Source organism: Panulirus ornatus, chromosome 4 (assembly GCF_036320965.1).
Source record: "Panulirus ornatus isolate Po-2019 chromosome 4, ASM3632096v1, whole genome shotgun sequence".
In the NCBI taxonomy this organism is placed as follows: Eukaryota; Metazoa; Arthropoda; class Malacostraca; order Decapoda; family Palinuridae; genus Panulirus; species Panulirus ornatus.
This window is the reverse complement of record NC_092227.1, coordinates 70,963,869-70,977,851: the sequence shown is the minus strand read 5'-3', so window position 1 is coordinate 70,977,851 and position 13,983 is coordinate 70,963,869. Positions and strand designations below refer to the sequence as shown.

The following is a 13,983-nucleotide window of genomic DNA, read 5'->3' as shown; positions in this document are numbered from 1 at the left end:
GTTACACCTGCCCATGCATGACCTGCCTACAGTTTTACACGTAACCTGCAACACCCTGGTCTAAGACCATATCATGGACCAGCCCCTAGAGGATGAACAACTGAGGTGATTGTGGACCGACCACCGCGAACAGGACTCGAACCTATGCGGGCTGTAGCCCGGGCGACCCGGAAATACATCATGGTCTTGGTGATTATGCCCCATTGTATCTCTTACCCTTCCGTTAACAAAACAGTTCCCACTATACACACGGACATTAGATCATATAAATCCATTCAAACAGCCTTTGTGTACACGTGAAGTATATATACAAAGGTTTGGAATCTACTTAGTTTTACCGTCACGTGGAGCTGGGCGAGGGCGGACCAGACGTGTCTGCAGGTAGCTGGCCGGCCAGGTGAAGGGCGCGTGACTTTCTTCTTTTTCCTTCTCTAATCGGATGGTTAGAGGGGGTGTGAGGAAAGGGTTGGACAGGGGAGGGTATAATGGAGAATTAGATGATAGTTATACAGCATACAGATAGTATATGACGTAGGTGCACTCGCGTGTGTTACGGTAATTCATGTATAAACTGTTCTCTCGGTCAGGTACGTTAAGTTGTTTATCTAGACGTTTGGTAGCGTCCACAGCTATGTCTCCTTGTATGTGCACGTGCGATTACCGATTTTGTATTATCTATTTATCTGTACATCTGTGTGCAGTGAGTGTAGGGCAGTTGAGTGGCTAAGTGCTTGGTGTCTTAATGGTGGCTGCATCGTAGACATGAGAGATCTTGGGATGTGTTAATTTGGTGTTTGTAATGTTGTTCTAATGGATGGTGTCCAGAGCGTAAGCGGGAGAGTGTAACTCGAGTTTGTCTGGGGAGTGTAGTTTCTGATGGGTGTATGTCTGGTGGTTTGGAATTTATAACTGAGTTGGGAGGTCGGTCGTTTAATGTTTGCCGGGTTATTTCAGTACGTATGTGTTTGTCAGTGTTATACCTGGTGGGGTGGGGGCATCTGTTGTGAGTACAGGTTATTGAAGTGTGAGGCAGGAGTAAGGTTTTAGTTTCTATTTGGGGTTTGGTGATTATTCATAGAGTGGTTTAGGCGGAAGAGGTCTAGTGCTTTTGCAGTGGAGTGAGTGCTGAGCATACTGAGGTGAGTCTGTTTCGGGAGGATCTTTATTACATCGTGAAGGTGCTGAGTGTGGTGTGTACTGCGAGTTAGCTACATCTATATATCTATATCTTCCGCTTAACTTGTCTTTTACAAATAGTGAACATTCAGGTTTTCTGATCAATTTCTTTGATAATGCACAGAAGTGTGAGGTATGAACCTCACCCCGGGAGCTTCCTACACTTACTGAAGGGTGTTGAGCACAGAGCGATACCTGATTTGACCAGCTCCTACAACCTGACCTAAGAACCTGATCATCCACTTTCCCTGCTCGATGGTTCACTCCATCTCTTCCGCAGATATTACTTAAGTTTCTGCTCCACCAGAACTGGCTTCTTGCATGCCACTGTCATTAGCCACAAGCAACTCCGCATGATTACTGTGTTGCTGTCGGCAACACGAGGACCGACCGGCTGGGTCGTTAAGTTTCTTTTCCTCCAGCAGCTAACCTTTACAGCGCCTGACCTTCTCCTTCCACTTCCTAAGAACTAACGAGAACCTGTTTCATTAAGTGGCAAGCTCTATAGTTTCTGAAAAAAAAAGAACATTAACAGTCCCTTTTCTTCTTTTTTCTACTTGTTTTGCGTTGTTGCGTTTTTTTTTCTATCTATCTCTATTTCTGTTCCAGACCAGAGCTCTGTATGGACATTTTTTCCTGACTGGATCCTCTCCGTTGTGAAGAGCACCCGTTTTCTCCACTATCTTTTATTGGCACCCTCATCCCATCACCACCATCCTGGCACCTCCCCTTAAAAAAAAAATCTCCCCTGCCCCTGCCCCTGTTCCTCCCCGTCCCCGGCACCTGCCCCTACACATACCACACATCCCACTCCCCGTCCAAACACCTGCCCTCAACATCCATGGCATCTGCCACACAACCTACACGTACCATCAGCCCCATCCACCCTTTCTGGCACCTTCCTCCTCTCGACACATACCTCATCCCTTACCCACTCATCCCTTGAACGTTAGGCTCTTGACCTATACTCATCCCTTCTCTGCCTCATCCTCCCTTCCCATCATACCTCGCCTTCCCCTTGAAGCTACACTACGTCCACACTCCGGTCAGCCCTACCTCCTACAGCAGGCTCTCCCTCGCACCATACACCTTCCCCGCCTTGCCCATCAGGTTTTTGTTATAGTTGGTGATGGTCGGGTCGAGGCTACATAAGCGGTGAGCGGGCGGGCGGGGGCTCAGTTCGCTGCCTGCTGCCGCCTCCTGCTGACCTACTCGAAGTATCTTACTGAGAAGGGTGCTGCTGGTGCTGCTCCTGCTGCTGCTGTCCCGCCACACACAGGTACACTACTACCATGGGTTAAGGTTCATCACAACTCGGGAAAGAACATCGCCAAATAAGAGATCAAACTCTTGTTGTGTTCTGTTGCATGTTGGTGGTCTACATATGATCCTTCCCCGCCTCGAACGAACACCTCCCATCAGTCTTTAAGTGAGTCTTAAGAGCAGCGCCGGCGATTAACTTATACTTCTTAATAACCTCCAATTTGCTCGGTAAATACACCTGTATGATATTTGATGGTTTGATGAACTAACATCATTGGTCTAGAGCTCTAGAACGTCTTTGTACCCGTACATCTGAGTCACTCCATCACTACCATACGATCAGGAGGGATTCGTTCTATTAGCAACAGAGCAGAGTTTCAAGTACCGCTCGTACCACAGCGGGAGACACAGGTGACACTGGCTGTACCACACGCTGGGTCACTGTGCTCTGTACTGTGTGTGTGTGTGTGTATGTGTGTGTGTGTGTGTGTGTGTGTGTGTGTGTGTGTGTGTGTGTGTGTGTGTGTGTGTGTGTGTGTGTGTGTGTGTGTGTGTGTGTGTGGGAGGGTGTACATAAGGTGTTAGTGTCTGGCTGAGGTGCGTGTGTGTGTGTGTATGTGTGTGTGTATGTGTGTGTGCTTGTGTGTGTGTGTGTGTGTGTGTGTGTGTGTGTGTGTGTGTGTGTGTGTGTGTGTGTGTGTGTGTGTGGGAGGGTGTACATAAGGTGTTAGTGTCTGGCTGAGGTGCGTATGTGTGTGTGTTGCTGAAGGTGTCTCCTTCTCCAGCCATGTGTTGGCTCCAGCTGCTGGTGGTGGTTTGTGCTGCCCTGGTCGCCTGCACCACCGCTGATGCTCCTGCCGCCGCCGGCTATGGCCCGCCCCCCGCACCGTCTTACCACCCAGCCCCAGAGCCAGTTTACCCTGCCCCGGTGTCGTACGCCGCCATCCCGGTCTACGAGGAGCACGGCGGAGGCAAGAAGGGCGGGCTGGGCAAGTTCTTCAGCGGCATCCGGGATGGACTGTCTATCTTCGGTGGCGGCAAGGGCAAGCGCAAGGTGAAGCACGTCCACATCCCCGAGTGCCACCCCGTCACCAGCTACGTCACCCAGTACGTCACAGAGGTTCACCCGGTACGTACAAACACACAGACACACACCCCCTCGATAGCTTCTCCACCGCTCAATCCTCTGAGTCTTGAATCACCTCTCAGACTCGTCCCCCCCCCAAAAAAAAAATAGATGAATAAAAGAATGTCTCAAATATTTGGAAAAATGTCCATTTTTCAAAGTTTTTCATTTTTGTCTTTCCTCGGTTATTCAAACTGCATGATTAAATAGGGATTGTTAAGAAACGCAGGTCTCTCTCTCTCTCTCTCTCTCTCTCTCTCTCTCTCTCTCTCTCTCTCTCTCTCTCTCTCTCTCTCTCTCCTCTGCCAGCAGTCACCACTCACCCCAGCCTACCTCCCCTGCCCGGCAGGTACCTGTGGTAGAGACAGAGATCGTGAACAACGTGGTGCCCACCGTGGTCTACCAGACCAAGTTCGAGCGGCAGCTGGACACCTCGTACATCACGAACGTGGAGACGGACAGCGTCACCGTCACCTCCACCAAGTCCATCGTCGTCCCCAGGGTCAAGTACGTCACACAGGTACGTCACCTGATGAAGGAGGACTTCCTCCTACGTGAGAGGGGGAGGGGGGGGGGGGAGGAAGGAGGCGAACTCTAGGGGCGAGGTGAAGGAGTGGATGAACTGATTAACCAACTGCTGATATGAGACGAAATACAGGAAAACGTGTATATATGTGTGTGTGTGTGTGTGTGTGTTTGAGAGAGAGAGAGAGAGAGAGAGAGAGAGAGAGAGAGAGAGAGAGAGAGAGAGAGAGAGAGAGAGAGAGAGAGAGAGAATATGATAATGGGAAAATGAGTGAAAAAGGTAAGAGACCGGATGAGAGGACATGATGTCAGCCAGCGTTGCTCCCGGAATGAAAGAAAACTACAGAGAGAGGGAAGCCAGAGGTGCTCCTCGGTGGCACTGATATCATCATGGTTCTTGACGTCATCTTACAAGTTAGGGAGGCAAAAATATCAATATGGTGCTGAGTCTTTAACATGGCGTGGAGACTTTAATTTTCATTTTACAGAATGAGGAAGAACGTGGAGTACAATATGGTTATTAAAGGTTTGTGCATAATACAATAGGTTCCACGTTAGCTAATAACAATAACGAATCTATGTAAGAGAATCGACAGAGTAATAAGGTCTGACCTTGACAGACGTCCGAGTAAATCAAACCAATAACTCAGATCACAGAAATACCGAAGTAACCGACAGGTTATGATAAGGAAGAGGGGTGAAGGGCAGCAGTATACGGAACAATGACAAAATTCCATGTCAACAAGATCAAGTGGAATTATATCATTAATGAACCAATACCACATACAGGCTGGAACTGACTGATGTTCTCGGTGACAAGGACATAAAGACCAGCGCAATAACGTCCTGTGAGAGACGAAGAGAAAGAGTTGAAAGCTTGATGTCAGTAAGAGCAAAATAAGATGGACAAAGGAGCTTACCAAAACATAGGAAACGGAGGATGAATAGAAGACAAAGGATAAAGAAGAAAAGATAAGCAATTAGCAAGGAGACGATAGAAGAACCTACGGAAAAATTAAGAAATGTTAAATGAAATAACACACCGCACGAATACAAAAAGAAAAAGAAATATGAAAAATGAGAAAAGTAATCAACACTATGGGACGGAATCCGAGTATGTTCTCGTACGTGAACAGGGCTAAGAACAAAATAAGAACGCCCGGGACTTCCAGAGTTGGAGAACGGTACGAAAATGACCCAAGATAGATATACAAGATGATGCTAACTGTTCGCCATAAATCAGGCAGGATTCACTTCAAAATCTCAAGAAAATATAGATAGTGAAATATCTAACCAGGTTAACAAGGATACCAACACAGTTGTTGAGAGAAAATAACATAAGTAAAGTAGTAGACCAACTGGAAGTAAACCCAGCACCAGAACCAGATGGTATATATGTGTCATCCTTAAAACACGAGGATGGTCATGACGGAACTGTTGAGACAAAGCCTCAGTGACAACTGTGTGACGGATATGCAGTAAATGGTCACTTGTGTCATCAATATACAGAGGAGGATCTATGGTCCTATACTAAAATTACATTAACTGGTAAGCTTAACGTCACATGTAATAAAAGTCCGTAATAGGGACATCACGATACACATATCGAAACATCTGACTAACGATAAAAATCATCTCAACACAAGCCAACAAGAACATGCATCAGATCATAACACAGAAATTGTTATGTAACAAATTATGAATCTCTAATGCAAAAAAACTGAGACACAATTTTTGCGATTTTTGAAGATATTTTACAAAATACTTTATACAATCTTGCTACAGAAACTGTCGAGAGAAAATGTAAGAGGGAAAGTAGGAAGATAAGAAAGCATGATTAATTTCTTAGAGAAAATTCAGCGAAAAGGCAAAGATGAGTGTGTCTGACGACGATGATGTCTGGTCAGTTGTGGCATGACACACCACACCGTGTTACCCTCATTAATGAATATAATGATGTCAGACACCCAGAGAAAGGTCAAAGACACAATGGTCATGTGCCTTGCATTCGATGCCTGATGTAGTACAATAATAGGATGAGAAAAAGAGAAAATGCGAAGAAAAAAAGTGATACATACATGGGCAGAAGAGACCTTGATGGAATCTATTGAGGATTAAGTAGAAAAATGATTTAAGAGACGGTCTATAACAGCACAGTAACACCCTACGAGGATCCAAGAGAAGAAGAGAGCCAGAATGTAGAAAAGACAGAACAAACACGATTCGTCATGAATAAAAATCTGGAACTTGAAGACTAATTTGAAAAACTGGCATATCAAGCCAGATAATGAGCGATGTGATCATGAAAACTCTTATCACGAGAGACAAGCCGATGGTGACGAAAATGTTCAGTGTATACGTGAGGCCATATATACTGTATGGTCAACAACGATACATGCTGGCATTATTAAGCTGTAGAGACTTCTGAAAAACTTCACCAACAAGGTTGAGGGAAAGGAACAAATAAACTCTCGTGGAATACCGAAACAACTTGAAGCATACGCTAGCCTAGAAGGAAGAGAAAGATACAAGATCTAAGCTTATATCATTCTATGATCAAACATGTCAAATCATTCAAGAAATAGAATATCTAAATCCGGAAAAATTCTGCGAAAACATCATGATAATGGCTGAACGTTTGATTATTACAGAGCGCAGCAAGAATTTCAGCAGAGACGTTTTTTTTTTTTTAGTGGTAAACCCAATGAAACAAAACACATGTGAGGGGTAAATACTGTACCCTGCGGGAGAAGACTGGACAGTAGTGTAAGGATGACTGCTCTGGATGAACCCGAGATGGATAACTGTCAGATGTGTGTGGCACTAGGGAACAAACGTGTTAAGCCACGAAGACAAGAGCGGTGAGTGCTCGCACTAGCAGAACCCCGTCGATGATGGTTGCAGACCGGCATGCACTATGTACTCTCTCTCTCTCTCCATTACTGATATCCCTCATACTCATGTTACGGAGATACTCTCTCTCTCTCTCTCTCTCTCTCTCTCTCTCTCTCTCTCTCTCTCTCTCTCTCTCTCTCTCTCTCTCTCTCTTTCTATTAACCTCCATGTTTCCGTTGGTGTTTGCAGACGGAGACGGAGCTTCGAACCAACAATGTGTTCCAGAGCACGACCGAGGTGAGCTTCACCCCACTGCTGCGGACGGTCTACCTGACGGAGACGCGGACGGTGACGAAGGTCGCCAGGGTGCCCGACGTCAGGGTCACCACTGTGGACAGGACGCGCATCCTGCCTCCCTCGCAGTACCTCACCGTCACGGAGGTAACAACCCACCACCTCACACATGGGTAACGCTGGGGGGGGGGGGAGTTACACTCCAAGGAACTGGGACACAAGTAACGCCAGATGATACAGACGTGGGTGGACAAGCCATGGATACAACAGAACACAATCGCTCGCACACACAGGTAACAGATGATTATATATGCAGAGGCGACATCCGTACTCACGGACACACAAAACAACAGCCAGTCATACACACGTACTTAATCATCGACAATAAAATATGTATATTCTCAACTATGCAGGTAACAGCTGATCTCAATGACACGGGTAAAAAGCCAGTCTAATCTGATATTGCCTCCTTAGATCTTGTATATCCACAGCATATATATATATATATATATATATATATATATATATATATATATATATATATATATATATATATATATATATATATATATATATATATATATATATGATAGCCGTTTCCTGCATTGGCGAAGTAGCGCCAGGAACAGACGAAGAAAGGCCGCATTCGCTCATATCCATTCCCTAGCTATCAGGTGTGATGCGCCGAAATTTCATCTCACTGTCCACATCCAGACCTAACAGACCTTTCTATTTTTTACCCCAGACGCTTCACATGCCGTGGCTCAGTCCACTCAGCAGGACGACCACTGTATACTACATCGTTCCAATTCACTCTACCCCGTGCATGCCTTTCACCTTCCCGCATGTTCAGGCCCCGATCACTCAAAATCTTTTTCACTCCATCCTTCCATATCCAATCTGATCCCTTTCTCCTCCACTTGTGACACACGTATCCTCATGGTCAATCATTCCTCACTCATTCTCTCATTATGTCCAAACCATTTCAGCACATCCTCTTATGCTCTCTTAACCACACTAATACCGCAAATGCCCCTTACCCTTTCGTTACTCACTCGATCAAACCACCTCACACCACATATTGTCCTCAAACATTTCATTTCCAGTATATCCACCCACCCTCCTTCGCACAATTGTATCCATAGCCCATGTCTCGCATATATGAAATAATGCTTTGATTACTATACCTTCAACCATATCCATTTTTGCCCTCCGGGGTAACGATCTCTCTTTTCACACATTCTTCGGTGTTCCCAGAACCTTCGCCCCGCTCACCCACCTTATGGCTCACTTCCACTTCCAGAGTTCTATTCGCTACCATGTTCACTCCTAGATATCTAAAACACTTCCCTTCTTCCAATTTTTCTCCATTCAAACTCACATGCCCAATTAACCTGTCCCTCAACTCTACTGAACCAAATAACCTTGCTCTTATTAACGTTTACTCTCAACTTCCTCCTGTCACACACTCAGTCACCATCTTCTGCATTGTTAAACTCAAATCTGCCACTAGTGCTGTACCATCAGGAAACAAAAGATAGCTTACTTCCGAGGCCGTCTCTTATCCCCCTCAGACCGCAAACTCGTCCCTCTCTCCGAGACTCTCGCATTTACCTCCCTCATCACCCCAACCATAAACAAATTAAACAACATGGTGATATCACACAACCCTGCTGCAGACCAAACTTCTCTTAGAACCACTCACTCTCCTCTCCTCTTACTCGCACACATGTCTTAAACCCTTTCCTCCCACACCATATATTCCTAAAACCTTCCACAAAGCATCTCTATCCATCCTGTCATATGCCTTCTCCAGGTCCATAGACGCCAAATACAAATCCATCCGTTTCTGTAAGTATTTCTTACGCACACATTCTTCAATGCAAACATCTGATCTAAACATCCTCCGTCACTTACGAAACCGCACTGTTCTTCCCCAATCTGATCTCTCTGTACATGTCTTCACTCTCCCATACAATTTTCCAGGTACACTCAACAAATTTATACCTTCGTAGTTTGAACATTCACCTTTTCCTTAGCCTTTTACAATGGCATTATATATGCATTGCGCTAGTCCACAAGTATCTCTCCATGATGCACACATACAATGAAAATCCTAACCAACCAATCAACTACACAGTCACCACCTTTCCTAATAAATTCTACATCGGTATCATCCAATCCAGCCGCCTGGCCTCATTTCATCCTTAGTAAGCTTTCACCACCTCCTCCCTTCACCAAACCATTCCCCATAACTTTCTCCCTTCGCATACCACCCTGATCCAAACATCCTACATCTACCATCCTATCGTCGGATACATTCAAATTTCCTTCAAAATACGCACTCCATTTCCTCCTCATTTCATCATTACCTTTCATCAATTCCCCTTTTGTCTCCTACATTGATGTTCTTACTCTTCTCTTATTTTTCTCGCACATTATTAATTAGCCTCCTTCCAAAGCATCTTATTCTCCCTAAGGTTTATTGGTACTTTCTCACCCTAACTCTCATTTGCTCTCTTTTTCAACCCTTGCACCTTCCTCTTGACTCCTGCCGCCTTCTCTTATAAATTTCCCAATCATTTGCACTCCTTCCTTTTAAGTACCGCCTAAATGTCTCTCTTTTCCATTTCACCAGCAAATTTACTTCTTCATTCCTCCACTCACTACCTTTTCCAATATGCCCACTCCCACCTTTCACATGCCACATGCCAGCCCTGCATCCTGAAATACCTCCCATTCCTCACCCACTCCCATTGCCTCATTTACCCTCACCTTTTGCCATTTTACTCAATCTCTCTTTGTATTTCATCACACAAGTCTCTTTTCTAAGCTCATTTATTTTCACCACTCTCTTCTTACCGATATTGCTTCCCTTTTTCCTAAAACCTCTATAAATCTTCACCCTTCCCTCCACAAAGATTGTGAACACACATCCCACCAGCTGCCCCTCTCAGTACGTTACATAACTCAATTAATATGTAGTCTAATAATGCCCGGGCTTTTTTCAGCAACAACTCCACAAGCTGTTCACCATTTCCACTCATAATACTGTATACCCTATACCCCTACATTATACCTTCAACTGCCACATCGCTCAGGCTAGCATTCAAATCACCCATCACTAATACCCGGTCTGTTCATCAAAACTGCTGACACTCCCACAGCTACTCCCATGGCTAGGTGTATAAGCCTTAATGATCACCCATCTTTCGCCATCCACTTTCACTTTTACCCACATCAGTTCAGAATTCACTCCTTTACACTCTTCTAAACACTCTGACAACTCCTGCTTCATGAAAATTGCTACTCCTTCCTTGGTTCCTGTTCTCTCACCATCCCCTAACATTACTCCAATACTCTTCTAAACCATTCTTTCCTTTTACCTCTGAGCTTTGTTTCACTCATATCCAGAATACCAAGGTTTCATTCCTCAAACATACAACCTATCTCGCCTTTTTTTCTCATCCTGGTTACATTCATATACATTTAGACACCCGAGCTTGAGCCTTCGAGGAGTATGAGTACTCTTCGCTTGACTCCTTCTTCTGTTCCATCTTTTAGAAAGTTAATCACATGAAGGGAAGGGTTTCCAACTCTCCCCCCCCCCTCCCCCCTCAATATTTACTCTCTAAAACACCCAGGTCAGAGCACTTCCAGAAAACGCTATACAGTTCTGGTCACTTAACTCAAACAAAGCCGAGAAAAAACTAAAAATAATACAAAGCTGAACAGCAAAACCACTTCCCTTAATCAGGATATAAACCTGACGAAGAAAAATTCGCAGATCTAATCTTTAATTCAATAGAGCACAGACACCATGAAGTGATGGAGCTTTGAAAATGCACAGAAATTTCGTTGAAACAGTTCCAGACACCTACACGTAATTCAGCCACAGCGGCCAAAAATAACAGTGAGACATTTGAGGGAAGGTTTAACAAAAACGCGATCAAAGTCTATTCAGCAGTTGAGGTGTTGAACACTGAAATAAACCCCCTACAGTTATCGTCACGATGAAAACTATCATACACTTAAAATACAGTAAACATAATCTAATACTATCAGTGTATAAGGCTGTCCTAATACGACAATGTGATATGTGTTCACATGTATCATTGTGTTACCTCTATAAATTAGCGATGAACACCCTAACTCCCCAGAGCTCCTGCACTCTCGCTGCACCAACTGATGGTCCTTCACAGATATGTTTCTGCCTCCGGGGTGGACGTGCGGGAGTCTCGTACTTTACTATCCTGACCCTGTTAATGTAGATTATGATAATAGAATCAAATCACTGTCCTCCATCCAACAGATAACTTCCTCACAGACCGTCTGGTCTTCAGTGATCTGTCCCTCTCATTTAACCCACATCAAGGTAGTTGCTAATACCATGTTATACCATTCTCTCCAACAGCCACAGCTGATTACGTCGTTGGTGCACCTGACGGAAACCGTGCACGTCACGTTGCGAGAGACGGAGTCCGTGACGGAACGCACCACCCACTACGAGCCGCCTTTAGTGCACACCACCACGGTCTACAGCCACGTCACCAGGTCGGTGTACGGGCCGGCCCCGCAGCCGGTGACCATCACCCAGCAGGTGAGGGAGTACGTGCCCACCCTCACCACGCAGAACCATTACGTCACCACCACCTTCTACAGCCACATCACGCAGACCCAGCGGCAGACGGAATACGTCACAGACGTCCGATACGTCACGCAGACGCGGTATAAAGAGGCGACGCAGGTGGTGACGGACTACGTGACGGTGCATCCGCAGTGTGACCTGTTCGTGTCCAACCAGAATCCCTCACAGTTGTATCCTGGGGTGCTGCAGCAGAGGCAAGACACTGGTGTTGCCCTGCAGCCGATCATACAGCACGGGGGAGGCACCGGCGTATCCCTGCCGACGGAGGAACAGCAGTTTCGGTCCACCACTGTCGGGGTCCCCCTGCCGACCCCTCAGCCTTACGTGTCTCCGACGCCGCAGATCTTCTCATCGGGATAACACCAGCCAGCGGTGAGAGCCAACACTGGTAGTAGACTGGCCCCACCAATGACGGCAGACTAGCCCCAACACTGGTGGTAGAGTGGCCACACCACTGGTGCCAACCACCACCACTGCCACAACGACTGGTGGAGGGATCGTCGTTGCTGCAGGTCGCCCACCAACAACCCCACACCTACTTTCACTGTCTGAGTTACCAGAAAAGAATCAGATTCTACTTACCCGTCATTTCATGATTTTGTGACATCATTAACCGATGCTAACTCTTCCCTCCTCGTGTTGACCTCACAGGGCTCTGGGTTTGGCTTTAGGTTACATTTATCCTTCAGGACCGTGGCTTCTGAAATTTCCCCACACCTTTTGTATTGTTGTTACGTCATTCACTAATGTCCGACGGACGTTTCTTGTATGATATATTATTCACTTCTCATACGAAGGGCACATAATGTATCGCTGAGGTCCAGAAAAATGCATTCTTCTTTTTTTTACAAAATCAAAAGATCATTGACATGACACGAAACGATACACGCTGGGACAGTCATCACACGACAGGACACCCTGGGACAGTGTCATAACATGACAGAACACCCTGAGACAGTGTCATACCATGACAGGACACCCTGGGATAGTCATAACATGACAGAACACCCTGGGACAGTGTCATAACATGACAGGACACCCTGGGACAGTGTCATAACATGACAGGACACACTGGGACAGTGTCATAACATGACAGAACACCCTGGGACAGTGTCATAACATGACAGAACACCCTGGGACAGTGTCATAACATGACAGAACACCCTGGGACAGTGTCATAACACCTGGGGATAACGAAGATGAAGGGTGGGTGGGTAGGCAGGATGCTGTACATAGTCATCATAAGTTAGTTTTACGAAGAATTTTGTTTTTGTTTGATTGTTTTTTACCATGAATGTTGGAATTGTTATCTAGTCTACACTTGTTAAGTATTACAATTGTTTTCAAGATTCCAAGTGTTTGTTTTCATATCAGTGGAGGTAAGTACGAATCAAAATTCTGACGTTCATCGCTTCACACCCTCATAAACTGCGCCTTCATCAAAATGATAATAAATTCTCAGCTGACTCCACCAGTCACCTATCATTCGAAACATAAGTGAACGATTTCGTGTCTATTGTGTTTTGGTTCTCGAATGACCAGACCAGGTGATCAGCGTACCTACTGAACACTGTATACGTAAGACAGGTTATCACAGGACATGGGCGAGACACTTGGAAGATGCAGAAACGTTTCACATGAGGGATTCTAAAAAGGAAAAAAACTATCGTCCATCATTATGATACATTCTCTCTCTCTCTCTCTCTCTCTCTCTCTCTCTCTCTCTCTCTCTCTCTCTCTCTCTCTCTCTCTCTGATGGTTTTCATCGCACACACATCAAAAATCTATCACGACTTACTATGAAAATTATAATACGCTGATAGCACTGCAGAACACAATTAACCAAAATTCATAATATATATATATATATATATATATATATATATATATATATATATATATATATATATATATATAGTGTGTGTGTGTGTGTATGTATATATGGCTATACCATAATTTTTCCCATATTCATTTTTTGCCATGTAATAATCATGTATAAAAAAGATGTATATATGTACGCTGTTATTAAAGTATACTAACTCACATTTCTTAAGAAACATATTAAAAGAATGAAGTGTTTTATGGTAAATAGATCCTTATGTAAACACCTAACAAG

The 13,983-nt window shown here is 44.9% G+C and overlaps 1 protein-coding gene across 1 annotated transcript; it reads left to right on the top strand.

Annotated features, from left to right (window-relative positions):
- The first annotated feature begins 2,306 nt into the window (after positions 1-2,306).
- Positions 2,307-13,624, top strand: LOC139767213 (uncharacterized). The gene is made up of 5 exons (XM_071696339.1): positions 2,307-2,455; positions 3,225-3,568; positions 3,915-4,085; positions 7,175-7,366; positions 11,634-13,624. Exons 2-5 carry the CDS (start codon positions 3,227-3,229, stop codon positions 12,225-12,227), a joined length of 1,299 nt encoding a protein of 432 aa, XP_071552440.1. The 5' UTR covers positions 2,307-2,455; positions 3,225-3,226; the 3' UTR covers positions 12,228-13,624.
- Positions 13,625-13,983: the final 359 nt, after the last annotated feature.

Coding starts and splice junctions, on each gene's coding strand:
- LOC139767213 (XM_071696339.1), top strand. CDS start 3,227: ATGTGTTGGCTCCAGCTGCTGGTGGTGGTTTGTGCTGCCCTGGTCGCC. Junction 3,569..3,914: donor ACGTCACAGAGGTTCACCCG/GTACGTACAAAC, acceptor CCTGCCCGGCAG/GTACCTGTGGTAGAGACAGA. Junction 7,367..11,633: donor AGTACCTCACCGTCACGGAG/GTAACAACCCAC, acceptor TCTCTCCAACAG/CCACAGCTGATTACGTCGTT.